General features: G+C 58.0%; 3 protein-coding genes and 1 pseudogene across 3 annotated transcripts; all 4 read left to right on the forward strand.

Annotated features, from left to right (window-relative positions):
* Window positions 1-1425: 1425 nt before the first annotated feature.
* Window positions 1426-2523, forward strand: LOC129459743 (choriogonadotropin subunit beta 3). The gene is made up of 3 exons (XM_055236885.2): window positions 1426-1443; window positions 1795-1962; window positions 2199-2523. The coding sequence occupies exons 1-3, from the start codon at window positions 1429-1431 to the stop codon at window positions 2508-2510; spliced, it is 495 nt and encodes a 164-aa protein (XP_055092860.1). The 5' UTR covers window positions 1426-1428; the 3' UTR covers window positions 2511-2523.
* A 510-nt stretch (window positions 2524-3033) lies between these two features.
* Window positions 3034-10686, forward strand: LOC129460168 (neurotrophin-4-like; annotated as a pseudogene).
* An 839-nt stretch (window positions 10687-11525) lies between these two features.
* Window positions 11526-14168, forward strand: SAXO3 (stabilizer of axonemal microtubules 3). Its single transcript, XM_055237205.2, has 5 exons — window positions 11526-11711; window positions 11976-12176; window positions 12277-12438; window positions 13091-13218; window positions 13746-14168. The coding sequence occupies exons 1-5, from the start codon at window positions 11556-11558 to the stop codon at window positions 14116-14118; spliced, it is 1020 nt and encodes a 339-aa protein (XP_055093180.1). The 5' UTR covers window positions 11526-11555; the 3' UTR covers window positions 14119-14168.
* Window positions 14169-14263: 95 nt separating this feature from the next.
* LHB (luteinizing hormone subunit beta) lies at window positions 14264-16109 on the forward strand. The gene is made up of 3 exons (XM_055237206.2): window positions 14264-15022; window positions 15375-15542; window positions 15779-16109. The coding sequence occupies exons 1-3, from the start codon at window positions 15008-15010 to the stop codon at window positions 16019-16021; spliced, it is 426 nt and encodes a 141-aa protein (XP_055093181.1). The 5' UTR covers window positions 14264-15007; the 3' UTR covers window positions 16022-16109.
* Window positions 16110-16150: the final 41 nt, after the last annotated feature.

The following is a 16150-nucleotide window of genomic DNA, read 5'->3' on the forward strand; positions in this document are numbered from 1 at the left end:
GAGACCTCAGGGTTGGCCCAGCTGCTCTACGGACCCCAGTTTGGGAACTCATCAAATCATCACAAAATCGCAACTCTCTGAATTTGAGCTCAATCTCTGCAGGATGGGTGCAACCACATGGGGTTTTGAAGGTTGAATAGGAGTTCTCCTGGGGGAACCTGAGGGTAATAATGATGATGATGAGGATGATGATAACAGCCACTGTTTACTGAGTGTTTACTCTTTCTTAGTCCTAATACGTAACTCCTCAGATCAACTCTCATGGATTTGATCATTGGTGACCTTTCATGTTAAGTTGCTGACTGCTCAGTCACAGAGGACACCACCTTGCTCGTCCTGGGCAGTGGGAGGGCACATTTCATGATGTGGATGGGGGAGGAGAGAAACTGGAACATGCAAGCAGATGGCCAGGGGACCTTGAGAACATGGTCTACAGAAGGTCTTTAAGTATCTGGGAGCTGGGGTTCAAATGAGAAACCTTACTTGGTGAGAGTGGGCAGGGGTTGGCTTAGAATATTCTGTTTTGAGATAATGAGCTACTGATCACAGGGGGAGTATAAGCAAGGTTGAATGAGACGTGATCAGGATGCTGGAGAGTTGAGCCCTGGGCGGGGAGCTGAAGTCAGCTTTCTAGCCCTCTTCGCTGTGCCAACCTATACCCTACATTGGGAAAGAAACAGACCTTAAAATTGTCCAGCTTGATGGCATCGCGGGGAAGGGACTAAGTCCAGATAATGTCCTCGAAGGCTGCGGCCCCTCGGGCAGGACACACCCCCTGAGGGCCTATTCAATAATCAGTTAAGTCACCTGAAGCACACGCATTTCCGGGGACCTCTCCGGGCATCCTGGCTTGAGGGTAGGGTGGGCGGAGGTCCCTAAGGGAGAGGTGGGGCTCAGGCTGAATCCCTCCTTGGGGGCATCTGGGTCAAGTGGCTTCCCTGGCAGCACAGTCACGGGGAGACCCTCTCTCATTGGGCAGAAGCTAAGTCCGAAGCCGCGCCCCTCCTGGGAGGTTGGACTGTGGCACAGAAAAGCCTCAAGTAGAGGAGGGTTGAGGCTTCAGTCCAGCACCTTTCTCGGGTCACGGCCTCCTCCTGGCTGCCAAGACCCCACGATAGGCAGAGACAGGCCTTCCTACACCCTACTCCCTGTGCCTCCAGCCTCGACTAGTCCCTAGCACTCGAGGACTCAGTCTCTGAGGTCACTTCACCCTGGTCTCCGCCTCACCCTTGGCGCTGGACCACTGAGGGGAGAGGGCTGGGGCGCTCCGCTGAGCCACTCCTGCGCCTCCCTGGCCTTGTCTACCTCTCGCCCCCCGAGGGGTTAGTGTCGAGCTCACCACAGCATCCTACCACCTCCTGGTGGCTTTGCCGCCCCCACAACCCCGAGGTATAAAGCCAGGTACACGAGGCAGGGGACGCACCAAGGATGGAGATGTTCCAGGTAAGACTGCAGGGCCCCTGGGCACCTTCCACCTCCTTCCAGGCCATCACTGGCATGAGAAGGGGCAGACCCGTGTGAGCTGTGGAAGGAGGCCTCTTTCTGGAAGAGCGTGACCCCCAGTAAGCTCAGGTGGGGCAGTTCCTGAGGGTGGGGATCTGAAATGTTGAGGTATCTCAGGTCCTCTGGGCTGTGGGGTGGGCTCTGAAAGGCAGGTGTCCGGGTGGTGGGTCCCGAATAGGAGATGCCAGGAAGGGTCTCTGGGTCTTCGTGGGTGGTGTACCCCGGGGGATGGGAAGGCCAGGGCTCAGGGCGCCGGTCTCCGACCCCGGTGAACCAGTGTCCTTGTCCCAGGGGCTGCTGCTGTTGCTGCTGCTGAGCATGGGCGGGGCATGGGCATCCAGTGAGCCGCTTCGGCCACGGTGCCACCCTGTCAATGCCACCCTGCCTATCGAGAAGGAGGGCTGCTCCGTGTGCGTCACCGTCAACACCACCATCTGTGCCGGCTACTGCGCCACCAAGGTGAGCTGCCTGGGGCCAGGGGCAGATGCTGCCACCTCAGGGCCAGACCCACAGAGGCAGAGGGGGAGGAAGGGTGGTCTGCCTCTCCGGTCAGGGGCTGGGGAATGGGGTGTGGGAGGGCAGGAACAGAGGGCTTCCTGGACTCGTGAGTCTGAGACCTGTGGGGGCAGCTGGGGAGCTCAGCTGAGGCGCTGGCCCCAGGCACATGCTCATTCCCCAACTCACACGGCTTCCAGACGAGGGTGCTGCAGTCGGTCCTGCCGCCCCTGCCTCAGGTGGTGTGCAACTACCGCGATGTGCGCTTCGAGTCCATCCGGCTCTCTGGCTGCCGGCGCGGCGTGAACCCCGTGGTCTCCTACGCCGTGGCTCTCAGCTGTCAATGTGGACTCTGCCGCCGCAGCACCACTGACTGCGGGGGTCCCAAGGACCACCCCTGGACCTGTGACGACCCCCGCTTCCAGGCCTCCTCTTCCTCAAAGGCCCCTCCCCCCAGCCTTCCGAGTCCATCCCGACTTCCGGAGCCCGCAGACGCCCGGATCCGCCCATAATTAAAGCTTCTCAATCCGCACTCTGGAGGTGTCTTTCTGTGGGCTCAGGGCAACCACACACACACACAGGGTGGGTCCAGCGTCCAAACCATTTTATACAGATTCACAATATCAGAACTCTGTAGAAAACGGGGTGGACCGCTGGGCGCGGTGGTTCACGCCACCACGTTGGGAGGCCGAGGCGGGCAGATCATGAGGTCAGGAGATCGAGACCATCCTGGCTAACACGGAGAAACCCCGTCTCTACTAAACATACAAAAACTTATCCCGGCTTGGTGGCGGGCGCCTGCAGGAGAATGGGGTGAACCTGGGAGGGGGAGCCTGCAGTGAGCCCAGACCGCGCCATTGCACTCCAGCCTGCACGATAGAGCGAGACTCCATCTCAAAAAAAGGAAAGGAAGGAAGGAAGGGAAGGGAAGGGAAGGGAAGGGAAGGGAAGGGAAGGGAAGGGAAGGGAAGGGAAGGGAAGGGAAGGGAAAGGAAAGGAAAGGAAGACAGAAAGAAAACAGGGTGGAGATGGGGGATGACCTCCAGCTCAGGAGGTGTCCATGGTCGGGCCTTCTGTGGGGAGAGGGAAGGCCACATGATCGGTTTGGCCCAGGGGGCAGGGCCTGAGCCTTCTAAGCGGAGGTCCCTCTTTCTCCCTCTGAGGTTGGCACTGGCAGTGCAGGTGGGGGCTGGGGACCTGAATGGGATCAATAGGCTGAGGCAGATGTCATCTCTTCCATTCTCCTTCATCCACTGCCTCTTCCTTCCCCTCCTCCCCCATCCCTTCCATCCATCTGCCTCCCATCCCAGCCAGGAGCCATCACCTGGGTAGAAAAGGGGCCTCTGGAAAGGGGGCGGGGCCTTGACTCTTGGGTACCCTGCACTTGAAGAGGGACTCTGGGAAGGGGTTGTTCAGGGATTTGGCCCCTTCCCCACCTGGCTGTATACGCTTCCTGTTCTTTTCTTCCCCTAGCCAGTTGCCCCTCCCTCTCCTGAGATGTCAGGAAAGAGGGGGCCACCTGTGTCCTGCACAGGGGCCCCCGAAGCCTTGGGTTCCCAGTCCTAGAGCTCGGAGGTGGAGGAGGTGCTCCAGCTCTGGTAACCACTGGTTGTTTCCCAGTCTTCTCCACGCCACCCTTTCCCAGAACCACAGCCTTCCAGAATGTTGTAGGGAAACTGCAAAATCCACTCCCCCACCAGCCTCTCCCAGTGCCAAGTCAATTTCACACACAGGGAAACTGAAGCCTGCCTCAGAGGGGCAGGGTTTTACCTTCTTAGTGGCAGTTTTGAGGGGAATCGGGGTCTCCCTAGGATTCCAGGTTGTGGACTTTCTCTAAATTGTGGAATGTGGCCAGGTGTGGTGGCTTGAGTCTGTAGTCCCAGCTACTCAGGAGCCACAGCAGGAGGACTGCTTGAGCCCTGGAGTTCAAGTGCAGTGGGGAAACATAGAGGTACCTCGTCTTACAACAATTTGTTTGGGGCCAGGGGTGGTGTCTCACGCCTATAATCCCAGCACTCTGGGAGGCCAGGGCAGGAGTACCACTGGAGGTTGGGAGTTTGAGACCAGTCTGGCCAATGTCGTGAAACCACATCTCTACTAAAAATACAAAAATTAGCTGGGCACGGTGGCAGGCATTTGTAATTCCAGTTACTCAGAAGGCTGAGGCAGGAGAATCACTTGAACCCAGGAGGCAGGCGTTACAGTGAGCCAGGATTGTGCCACTGTACTCCAGCCTGGCCAGACAGAGTGAGACTCTGTCTCAAAAAAAAAAAAAAAAAAAAAAAAAATAGAATTGGCCTGGGCGCAGTGTCTCATGCCTGTAATCCCAGCACTTTGGGAGGCCGAGGCGGGCAGATCACAAGGTCAGGAGAGGCAGACCATCCTGGCTAACACGGGGAAACCCCGTCTCTACTAAAAAATAGAAAAAATTAGCCGGGCGTGGTGGTGGGTGCCTGTAGTCCCAGCTACTCGGGAGGCTGAGACAGGAGAATGGTGCAAACCCGGGAGGCAGAGCTTGCAGTGAGATCGAGCCACTGCAGTCCAGTCTGGGCGAAAGAGCGAGACTCCGCCTCAAAAAAAATAAAAAATTGATTGGAACATCCTTCAAGATACAAGACTCTCGGTTCCTCAGAATTCTACAGGAAGGATGGCAGAGTGCAGTTGCCCAGAAGTGAAGTCCCATCTCTGCCATTTGTTGGCTGTGTGACTGGCCACAAATCATTAATTTCTCTGAGCCTGTATTTTACCATCTGTTGCTATTGAGTAATAGTAGTTGAATATTTTGTACTTTTATTTTTATTTTATTTTATTTATTTACTTATTTTTTTAGATGGAGTCTCACCCTGTCACCCAGGCTGGAGTGCAGTGGCGCGATCTTGGCTCACCGCACCTCTGCTTGCGGGGTTCAAGCAATTCTCCTGCCTCAGCCTCCCGAGTAGTTGGGACTATAGGCCTGCACCACCACACCCAGCTAATTTTTGTATTTTTTTTAGTAGAGACAAGGTTTCACCATGTTGGCCAGGCTGGTCTCGAAGTCCTGACCTCAGGTGATGCACCCACCTCGGCCTCCCGAAGTGCTGGGATTGCAAGAGTGAGCCACTGCGCCCGGCCGAACATTTTTTATTTTTATTTTATTATTATTATTTTTTGAGATGGAGCTTTGTTTTTGTTGCCCAAGCTGAAGTGCAATGGCACGATCTTGGCTCACTGCAAACTCCGCCTCCTGCGATCAAGCGATTCTCCTGCCTCAGCCTCCCAAGTAGCTGGGATTATAGGCATGCACCAGCACGCCCAAGGATATTTTGTATTTCTAGTAGAGATGGGGTTTCTGCATGTTGGTCAGGCTGTTCTGGAACTCCTCACCTCAGCTGATCCGCCCACCTCAGCCTCCGACAATGCTGGGATTACAAGTGGGAGCCACCACGCCCGGCCTTATGTTTATTTTTATTTTTGTGAGACAGAGTCTCACTGTGTTGTCCAGGCAGAAGTGCAGTGGCACGATCTTGGCTCACTGCAATCTCGGCCTCCCGAGTTCAAGCGATTCTCCTGCCTCAGCCTCCCGAGTTCAAGCGATTCTCCTGCCTCAGCCTCCTGAGTAGCTTAGATTACAGGCGCGCAGCACCACGCCCGGCTAATTTTGGTATTATTAGTAGAGATGTTGTTTCACAGTGTTGGCCAGGCTGCTCTCGTACTCCTGATCTCAAGTCATCCACCCGCCTCAGCCTCCCAAAGTGCTGGGATTACAGGTGTGAGCCACGGTGCCTGACCTGTCCTTGTTGACTATTTATTATTATTTTTTATTTTTTATTTTTTTAATTTTTTAATTTTTTTTGCATACAAAAACAATAAGCATTTTCTAAAAATACATACAAACAAAAAGATGCGTATCAAACATATTAGGAAGGTTGCACATGGGAAGTCGGGGAATAGAAATGGGGGTGGGAGTTAAAATAAATGAGAGAGGGACTTTATATGGATCAGTGATAATAACTCAATCCTCTATTTGACAAAGAAGAGGGAGAAGGAAGAGGAAGAAAAAGAAAGTGGGATAAAGGATCAGAAAGGGAGGAAAATAGAAAAAATTAGAGTATGACTCCAGGGTAGACCTGTTTTGTTGTCATTGAGTTGGTTGGTTGGTTTGTCTGTTGTATTCTTCATGTTTCGCCAAGTTGGCCAGACTGGTCTCGTACTCCTAGCCCGAAGTGATCAACCCGCCTCGCCCCCCAGAGTGCCGGGACCACAGGCGTGAGCCACCACGTCCAGCCCCCACATTGCTTCTGGCCTCCGTGGTAGACCTCCCAGACGGAGCGGCCAGGCAGAGGAGCTCCTCACTTCTACCCAGACACGGGGCGGCCGGGCAGAGGGGCTCCTCACTTCCCAGACGGGGCGGCCAGGCAGAGACGCTCCTCACTTCTTCCCAGACGATAGGTGGCCGGGCAGAGGCGCTCCTCACTTCCCAGACGATGGGTGGTCGGGCAGAGGCGCTCCCCACTTCCCAGACGATGGGTGGCCGGGCAGAGGCGCTCCTCACCTCCCAGATGATGGGTGGCCGGGCAGAGGCACTCCTCACTTCCCAGACGATGGGCGGCCGGGCAGAGGCGCTCCTCACCTCCCAGATGATGGGTGGCCGGGCAGAGGCACTCCTCACTTCCCAGATGGGGCAGCCGGGCAGAGGCGCTCCTCACTTTCCAGACGACGGGTGGCCTGGCAGAGGCGCTCCTCGCCTCCCAGACGATGGGTGGCCGGGCAGAGGCGCTCTTCACCTCCCAGACGATGGGTGGCCGGGCAGAGGCGCTCCTCACTTCTTCCCGGACGGGGCGGCCGGGCAGAGGCGCTCCTCACTTCTTCCCGGACGGGGCGGCCGGGCAGAGGCGCTCCTCACCTCCCAGACGGTGGGTGGCCGGGCAGAGGCGCTCCTCACTTCCCAGACGGGGTGGCCGGGCAGAGGCGCTCCTCACTTCCCAGACGGTGGGTGGCCGGGCAGAGGCGCTCCTCACTTCCCAGACAATGGGTGGCCGGGCAGAGGCGCTCCTCACTTCCCAGACGGTGGGTGGCCGGGCAGAGGCGCTCCTCACTTCCCAGACGGTGGGTGGCCGGGCAGAGGCGCTCCTCACTTCCCAGACGGGGTGGCCGGGCAGAGGCGCTCCTCACTTCCCAGACGGTGGGTGGCCGGGCAGAGGCGCTCCTCACTTCCCAGACGATGGGTGGCCGGGCAGAGGCGCTCCTCACTTCCCAGACGGTGGGTGGCCGGGCAGAGGCGCTCCTCACTTCCCAGACGGGGCGGCCAGGCAGAGGTGCTCCTCACCTCCCAGACGGGGCGGCCGGGCAGAGGCGCTCCCCACCTTCCAGATGGGGCGGCGGCCGGGCAGGGGCTGCAATCCCAGCATCCTGGCAGGCCAAGGCAGGCGGCCGGGGGGTAGAGGCTGCCGCGAGGCCAGACCACGCCACCGCACTCCAGCCGGGGCAACACCGAGCACTGGGTGAGCGAGACTCTGTCTGTAGTCCCAGTAACTCGGGAGGCTGAGGCGGGCAGAGCACTCGGCGTCAGGAGCTGGCGACCAGTGTGGCCAAGATGGCGAACGCGTGCCTGCATCCAAAGGAGAAAAGGCAGGCAGCGGTGGCGCGCGCCGGCAGTCCCAGGCAGTCCGCGGCGCGGGCAGCAGCAAGCCGAGTAGATTGTAGCCTGGGCCAGAGAGGGAAAGAAAGAAGGAAAGAAGGAAAGAAGGAAAGAAGGAAAGAAGGAAAGAAGGAAAGAAAGAAAGAAAGAAAGAAAGAAAGAAAGAAAGAAAGAAAGAAAGAAAGAAAGAAAGAAGGAAAGAAGGAAAGAAGGAAAGAAGGAAAGAAGGAAGGAAGGAAGGAAGGAAGGAAGGAAGGAAGGAGGGAAGGAAGGAAGGAAGGAAGGAAAGGAAGACTATTTATTATTAATCTACAAGTTGGGCGTTATGCAAGTCCTAAAAATGGAGTCCCCGAAACTTCTAGAGCAAGGGCTTCCCCATAATCCTGGCAGCCAAGCCTCCCATGGGGTTCCAAACTTCTGTCCCCACTGAAGTGTTTATCCTCTTCTCTAATCCCAGCCTCCTTTTCCCTGTCTCCATGTGCTCTGAGAGATATTCCCCCTCTCCCAGGCTCCCTCCACATCCCCCTCATTTTCCCCCTCCCCAGTGTGTCAGTAGAGTCCTAGTCCCCACCCTCCACATTGTCCCCTTTTCCTGCTCCAACGTGGGACCTTCTTTTCCCCGGAGTGGTCCTGTCTAGGGGTGCCGCTGCCGGGCCCCCTCTGGTCTTCCTGCTGGAGACTGGGGCCTTTCGGGAGTCAGCAGGCGCCTGGCCAACCGCAGCCAGCGTGGGGTGAGCGATACTGCACTGGCGAGTCATCAGGGTGAGCTGGCCGTGTGCGATGCAGTCAGTGTCTGGGTGACAGACCCCCAGACTGCTGTGGCCTTGGGTGGCCTCGAGGTGGAGGTGTTGGGCGAGGTGCCGGCAGCTGGCGGCAGTTCCCTCTGCCAGCACTTCTTTGTCACCCGCTTCGAGGCCCATAACTCTGAGGAAGGTAGCCCGGGGGTAGGTGGAGGGGGCTGCCGGGGTGTGGACTAGAGGCACTGGTTATCTGAGCGCAAGGCCAAGCAGTCCTATGTGCGGGCATTGACTGTTGATGCCCCGGGCCGTGTGGACTGGTGATGGATTCAAATTAGCACTGCCTGTGTCTGCACACTCCTCAGCCGGACTGGCCGGGCCTGGGACTTATGCCCAGGAACTGGTCAGGCAGAAAAAGAACAGAGCTGGGTGCCGAGAGACCTCAGGGTTGTCCCAGCTGCTTTACAGACCCCCAGTTCGGGAACTCAACAAATTATCACAAAATCACAACCCTCTGAATTTGAGCTCAATCTCTGCAGGATGGGTGAAACCACGTGGAGTTTTGAAGGTTGAATAGGAGTTCTCCTGGGGGAACTTGAGGGTAATAATGATGATGATGATGATGATGATAACAGCCACTATTTACTGAGTGTTTACTCTTTCTTAGCCCTAATACATAACTCAGATCAACTCATGGATTTGATCATTGGTGAGCTTTGGTGTTCAGTTGCTGCCTGCTCAGTCACAGAGGACACCACCTTGCTCATCCTGGGGAGTGGGAGGGCACATTTCATGATGTGGATGGGGGAGGAGAGAAACTGGAACATGCAAGCAGATGGCCAGAGGACCTGTAGAACGTGGTCTACAGGAGGCCTTAAAGTATCTGAGAGTTGGGGTTCAAATGGGAAACCTTACTTGGTGAGAGCGGGCAGGGGTTGGCTTAGAATATTCTGTTTTGAGATAATGAGCTACTGATCACAGGGGGAGTATAACAAGGTTGAATGAGACCTGATCAGGATGCTGGAGAGTTCAGCCCTGGGCGGGGAGCTGAAGTCAGGTTTCTAGCCCTCTTCCCTGTGCCAACCTACACCCTACATTGGGAAAGAAACAGACCTTAAAATTGTCCAGCTTGATGGCCATGTGCGATGGCTCATGCCTGTAATCCCAGCACTTTGAGAGGCCAAGACAGGCGAATCACCTGAGGTTAGGAGTTCAAGACCAGCCTGGTTAACATGGTGAAACCCTGTTTCTACTAAAATTACCTAAAGAAATTAGCTGGGTGTGGATGCGGGTGCCTGTAATCCAAGCTACTCTGGAGGGTGAGGCAGGAGAATCGCTTGATCCCGGGAGGCGGAGGTTGCAGTGAGCCGAGACTGTGCCATTGTACTCCAGCCTGGGCAAAAAGAGTGAAAGTCCGTCTCAAAAAAAAAAAAAATTGTCCCGTTTGAGTGGGACATGAGGTTCTGACTAACTCGCTGGCCCCCCCTGGCTAGGATCAGGGGGTTACTGTTCATTGACAGCCCTTGAGTAGGGTCAGCAAAATCCAACAGAAAGGCCCCAGAAGCCTGAATCAGGGAGGAGGGGTAAGTGGGATTGTGGGCCTGGCTGCAGAAGGCAGCCTGAGGTTTCCTTGTCTGAAGAATGGGCTCGTGGGATGAGATAATGAGGGTTGAGGAGGCAGAGGCTTAAAGCTATTTTTTTTTTTTTTTTTTTTTTTTTTGAGATGGAGTCTTCCCTGTCGCCCAGGCTGGAGTGCAGTGGTGTGATCTCAGCTCACTGCCACCTTCACCTCCCGGGTTCAAGTGATTCTCCTGCCTTAGTTGGGATTACAGGTGTGTGCCACTATGCCTGGCTAATTTTTATATTTTTCGATAGAGACAGGGTTTTGCCATGTTGGCCAGGCTGGTCTCAAACTCCTAAACTCAAGTTATCTGCCTGCCTCTGCCTCTCAAAGTGCTGGGATTACAAGAGTGAGTCATCGTTTCCGGTGACCAAAAGCTCTATATGGTGAAGAAATGACAAGGGAAGCCAGGGACAGACCACGGGAGTTCACAGTAGCCCTTCACCTATTACCCATCTCCCCACATGTGTTGCCAACACACAGACATACAGACACACACACACACACACACACACACACTCTCTCTCTCACTCTCTCTCTCTCTGGGACAGACCACAGGACTTCACAACAGCCCTTTACCTATTACCCATCTCCCCACATGTGTTGCCAACACACAGACACACACACACACGCGCGCGCGCACGCATACACACACACACACACACTCTCTCTCTCACTCTCTCCCCCTCTCTCTCTCTCAGGTCCAGCTTTGAGCAAAGGACATAGGCACCCCCTCCACCAATCTGTACAGACCAGGCCCATGGGTGGGGTGGGGCATGGCTGCCTCCGTTTCTACATCTCCTTGTTACCATCTCTGATTTTGCTCTTTTTTGCCACCTTCCTCTCTGTCTCTAACTTCCAGCGGCTCTAGCCTCTGGGTGAGTACTAATAGCTCCGTTTCCAACGTGGTCTGTGTCTTCCTCCCTGTCTCTCTCTTCTCTTGTATTTCTTTCTCACTCATCAAAACCCATCTTTTTCGCTATGGTCTCGTGCAGTTCTCTGTGGGTCCCTCCCTCTTTCCACACGCCGCCTACCCAGGTGGAACTTTTCAAGCAAATCAAAGGCAGGCAGGACAGCCAATGCTGGTGCCGATTACTTCAGCACGTGCGTAAGGGGAGGGTCAGGGAGCCCTGGAGATGTCTGGAAATCGTTACCCTGAGGTGGGCAGGCCTGGTAGAGGGAGGAAGCAGCCGGGAGCATCTGGACCCTGGAAGAAAGGGGGGTGTTTCTCATGGATGTCCTGAGTTGCTAGGTGCAATGCAGGGGTCTCTGTCTCTCTGTCTGGATCTCTGACACCTCCAGGTCCCTGTCCCTCTTTTTGGGTTTCTCTCTCCCCCACCCCCTGGGTCTCTGAAATTCGGAACTTCTCCTTCCCTTTCTGCCCTCCTCTCTTTGAGACTCCATTCCCCCTCCTCGTGTGTCTTTGTACCCCTCTTTGGGTCCTTGTCTTTGGGTCTCTTTCTCGCTCCATCCATCCAGGTGCCTGCAGGCCCTTGATTGACTAGGTTCTGGGTGGGCGGGTTCTGTCACCTGGGGCAACAACCACAACAAGCCAGCTTGGCTACGGAGTGGGGGTGGAACCATGGCCAGTGGCACCCTGGCTCCGTGCTGTGGCCCTGCGTGCTGTCGTATCTCTGCAACCGAGGTACCTGGATCCAGGCCCAACTGGTATCTCACCAGCAGCTACGTTGCCCACCGCATTATCCCACCCGTACCCTTCACCCTGCCCACGGTGCCGGTAAGCAGACCCTAGGCTGCAGCCCTGCCAGGCCTGGCGACCCAAAAAGATGGGGGCTAAGTAAAGGGGATTGGGAGCTTGGACTCCTCTCTGAAGCAGGAGGGCCCTGGAGTTCTGGGTCTGAGAGAGGAGGCACCAGGGAATTTGGATGCCAGGGACTGCAGAGGAAAGGGCTGGGGGCCGACCGGAGGAGGTCAGAGTTTGGGGTGGGGGTGATACGGACTCCTGAGTCTTTAAGGCTGATGTGCAGCGCCTTCTCTCCAGTCCACGGTCGCGGACCCTTTACCTCCGACTGCAAAGCAGGATTCTCGCATCTGGGCTTTCGACGAGGTCCTCAGCAGATGGGAGACAACCTCTGGCTCGGCCTACGTGCCCAAGACCCATGGCGGGCCCTGCGCCCAGCCCAGAGCCCCAGAGCCTGCAGACCCCACGCGGACTGTGGGGATCAAGGATTCAGGAGAAAAGGTAAGATTTGGGGAGTGCCGGAGTCCGCAGGGGACAGGGCGGGGGACTGCATTTGAGTCCCCTGCTCCTTCACATGAGTCTCTGGGTCGCCTTTCCGCAGCTCAGACACCGCGGCTGGCGCCTCCCACTGACCACAAAGTACCAGAACAGCGAGACGAGGGCGCAGTACACTGGCTTTCCCAGCGGGGACCCGCGCGCCCCGGAATACTTCGGGCCCCAGCCCCCACAACTCGCAGACCACCACCGCGGGGGGCCTTCCCAGGTGGCTGGGTGGAAGCCGGCGCTGGCGAGACAGGGCGGAGCTCCGGGAGCCCTGGGCGGGGCCAGAAGGAATCACGGCTTTGGGGCGTGGCTGCTAAAGGGTCTGGGGCGGGATCGGGAGGTTAGAGGAGCCGGGTGAGGGGCTGGGCATCCAGGCCAGGCCAGAAGGACCAGGGACTACAAACCCACCTTCAGGGTTCCGAAGCTGCTGCGGAGCTAGACGGCGGGCTGTGGGTGGGGACGAGACTAGAATATTCTGAGACGGGGTCGGGTGGGAGTTGGGAGAGGTAACGTGGAGTTGCTGCCCAAGATGCAGCTCAGCTCCAGTGGCCACACCAAGACGCTTTAAGACCGGGAGCGGAACCAGGGAGGTTGTTTTTGGTGGCTGGGGAGCCTGGATTTGAGTTCCTTGACCAGCAGGAAGGCTTGGATTTAGGGAGGTGAGGCTGGGAAGGGTTCGGGTATGAGGAAGGAAGCTCAAGTTCCCTGGCGTGGGTGGCAGGAAGGGCTCTGACTCTGGGGCGGGGTGCGAGGGCCGTGGCCGTCATGGCTGTCGAGGCCGAAGGAGAGGGATTCTGAACTCGGGACCCAGGGCTTGGGATGGGGTATGAAATCTATGTCTTGGGTATGCCTCCTCCCCCAATCTTGCTCAGGCTCTAATCTCCTGCACGAAGAACCCCGCGCTGTCTGGCCGGCCTTTCACAGTATCCGACGGGGGCGTCCTGAACCGCCGACAGCTCTATCTAACCACCTCAGCGCGGGACTTTCGGTTCTATCCCAAGTAAGCCGGGCTCTCGCTCGGCACCGCCTCCTGCACAGCCCCCGCCTTGGCCGGTGCACGCCGAGCCCCTGGGCTGTCTCCCATTCTCTGACCGGTGGTCTCAGCCTCGACTCCTGTAGCAGCAACAACCACAGTTCAGGCCCCAGCCCCTCCCGCTTTTAGCACCCAGGAGTCCTTAGTGTCAACTCTCAGGAACCGCGGTAGGGACAGGAAGCCTGCACAGCGGCTCCAGGGGATTCTGGATCTGAGGGCAGGGCCTCCTTCTGTACTTCAGCCCCCAGATACTCTTTCGCAAGGAAGCGAAAGCCCCCGTTTCCTTCCCCAGGATGCAAAAGCTCAGTTTCCAGGACGTTAAGTACCTCGAGGACCCAGGAACGCAGGCTACGCGTGCCCGGTCGCGTCCTTCCGAAGGGGATCCTCTCCTGGAAATGCAGGAGTTTGAGTGTGCAGACTCCTTAGATCCCGAGGTCTGAACCTCGTCCCCAAGGATCCAGCTGTATCCTCACCATCCTGCCCTGCTCCCACAGGACGGAGCTGTCCGGATACCCCCGCAAGGACTACCTGACCTACTGGAGCTTCGAAGAGACGCCCCAGGTCTGGGACCACGGCCCGCAGCGGCCGCCCTGTCCGCCCTCCTCCCGGCCGCCCCGACCACCGCAGGTCCGCGTGCCACGCGTCAGCCCGGTGACCTCGGCCATTCCGCACCGGGGAGCCCTGTCTCTGGCTCAGGAGTCCTACAGCCCCCTGCTGCACCCGCTCCGGCGGCTCGACCGCTTCTGCCCGCTGGAGGCGCCCTGGGGCGGCCTGCACTGGAAGCCTCTGCGGGGCATCCACAGCGTGCCGGAAGCCTACAGTACCGAGAACTCCAGCTACGGCAGCTTGAAGCCGGCGCTGGTGTGAGCCGGCCGGGCCAACCCCACCCCAGACCCGCCCCCAGGGCCGCGCGGCCGAGCGGAGCTCGGGACCTCCGCTTACTAGGAGGGGTCCGGACCCAGCCTGAGTCGCACTCATTACGTCTATTGGCAATGTGCGGGCAGGACTAGCCCAGACACCCACTCAGCTGCGGCATCGCGGAGAGGGGACTAAGTCCAGATAACGTCCTTGGAGGCTGTGGCCCCGGGGTCAAGACACGTACCCTGCAGGCGTATTAAATAATGAGTTAAATCACCTGAAGCACACCCATTTCCGGGGACTGCTCCGGACATTCTGGCTTGAGGGTAGGATGGGCGGAGGTCCCTAAGGGAGAGGTGGGATTCGGGCTGAATCCCTCGTTGAGGGCATCTGGGTCAAGTGGCTTCCCTGGCAGCTCAGTCACGGGGAGACCCTCTCTCATTGGGCAGAAGCTAAGTCCGAAGCAGCGCCCCTCCTGGGAGGTTGGACTGTGGCATAGGAATGGCTCAAGTGGAGGAGGGTTGAGGCTTCAGTCCAGCACCTTTCTCGGGTCACGGCCTCCTCCTGGTTCCCAAGACCCCACGATAGGCAGAGACAGGCCTTCCTACACCCTACTCCCTGTGCCTCCAGCCTCGACTAGTCCCTAGCACTCGAGGACTCAGTCTCTGAGGTCACTTCACCCTGGCCTCTGCCTCATCCCTGGCTATGGACCACTGAGGGGAGAGGGCTGGGGCGCTCCGCTGAGCCACTCCTGCGCCTCCCCGGCTGTGTGCACCTCTCGCCCCCGGGGGGATTAGTGTCCAGGTTACCCCAGCATCCTACCACCTCCTGGTGGCCTTGCCGCCCCCACAACCCCGAGGTATAAAGGCAGGTACATGAGGCAGGGGACGCACCAAGGATGGAGATGCTCCAGGTAAGACTGCAGGGCCCCTGGGCACCTTCCACTTCCTTCCAGGCCATCACTGGCATGAGAAGGGGCAGACCCGTGTGAGCTGTGGAAGGAGGCCTCTTTCTGGAAGAGCGTGACCCCCCAGTAAGCTCAGGTGGGGCAGTTCCTGAGGGTGGGGATCTGAAATGTTGGGGTATCTCAGGTCCTCTGGGCTGTGGGGTGGGCTCTGAAAGGCAGGTGTCCGGGTGGTGGGTCCTGAATAGGAGATGCCAGGAAGGGTCTCTGGGTCTTTGTGGGTGGTGTACCCCGGGGGATGGGAAGGCCAGGGCTCAGGGCTCCGGTCTCCGACCCGGGTGAAGCAGTGTCCTTGTCCCAGGGGCTGCTGCTGCTGCTGCTGCTGAGCATGGGCGGGGCATGGGCATCCAGGGAGCCGCTTCGGCCACGGTGCCGCCCCATCAATGCCACCCTGGCTGTGGAGAAGGAGGGCTGCCCCGTGTGCATCACCGTCAACACCACCATCTGTGCCGGCTACTGTGCCACCATGGTGAGCTGCCTGGGGCCAGGGGCAGATGCTGCCACCTCAGGGCCAGACCCACAGAGGCAGTGGGGGAGGAAGGGTGGTCTGCCTCTCTGGCCTGCGGTTGGGGAATGGGGTGTGGGAGGGCAGGAACAGAGGGCTTCCTGGACACCTGAGTCCAGGACCTGTGGGGGCAGCTGGGGAGCTCAGCTGAGGCGCTGGCCCCAGGCACATGCTCATTCCCCAACTCACACGGCCTCCAGATGCGGGTGCTGCAGGCGGCCCTGCCACCCTTGCCTCAGGTGGTGTGCACCTACCGCGAGGTGCGCTTCGAGTCCATCCGGCTCCCTGGCTGCCCGCCCGGTGTGGACCCAGTGGTCTCCTTCCCTGTGGCTCTCAGCTGTCACTGTGGGCCCTGCCGCCGCAGCATCTCTGACTGTGGGGGTCCCAAGGACCACCCCTTGACCTGTGACCACCCCCAACTCCCAAGCCTCCTCTTCCTCTGAAGACCCTCCCCGCAGACTTCCGAGTCCATCCCGACTCCCAGAGCCCGCAGACACCCCGTTCCTCCCATAATAAAGGCTTCTCAATCCGAACTCTGGAGGTGTCTTTCTGTGGGCTCAGGGCAACCACAC

The sequence above is a fragment of the Symphalangus syndactylus genome, chromosome 13 (assembly GCF_028878055.3).
Source record: "Symphalangus syndactylus isolate Jambi chromosome 13, NHGRI_mSymSyn1-v2.1_pri, whole genome shotgun sequence".
In the NCBI taxonomy this organism is placed as follows: domain Eukaryota; kingdom Metazoa; phylum Chordata; class Mammalia; order Primates; family Hylobatidae; genus Symphalangus; species Symphalangus syndactylus.

Bases quoted from the DNA above. Each gene is read 5' to 3' on its own strand.
- LOC129459743 (XM_055236885.2), top strand. The intron at 1,963-2,198 runs GTGAGCTGCCTG...CACGGCTTCCAG, and splicing joins CCGGCTACTGCGCCACCAAG to ACGAGGGTGCTGCAGTCGGT.
- SAXO3 (XM_055237205.2), top strand. From the start codon at position 11,556: ATGGCCAGTGGCACCCTGGCTCCGTGCTGTGGCCCTGCGTGCTGTCGT. The intron at 11,712-11,975 runs GTAAGCAGACCC...CCTTCTCTCCAG, and splicing joins TCACCCTGCCCACGGTGCCG to TCCACGGTCGCGGACCCTTT. The intron at 12,177-12,276 runs GTAAGATTTGGG...GCCTTTCCGCAG, and splicing joins TCAAGGATTCAGGAGAAAAG to CTCAGACACCGCGGCTGGCG.
- LHB (XM_055237206.2), top strand. The intron at 15,543-15,778 runs GTGAGCTGCCTG...CACGGCCTCCAG, and splicing joins CCGGCTACTGTGCCACCATG to ATGCGGGTGCTGCAGGCGGC.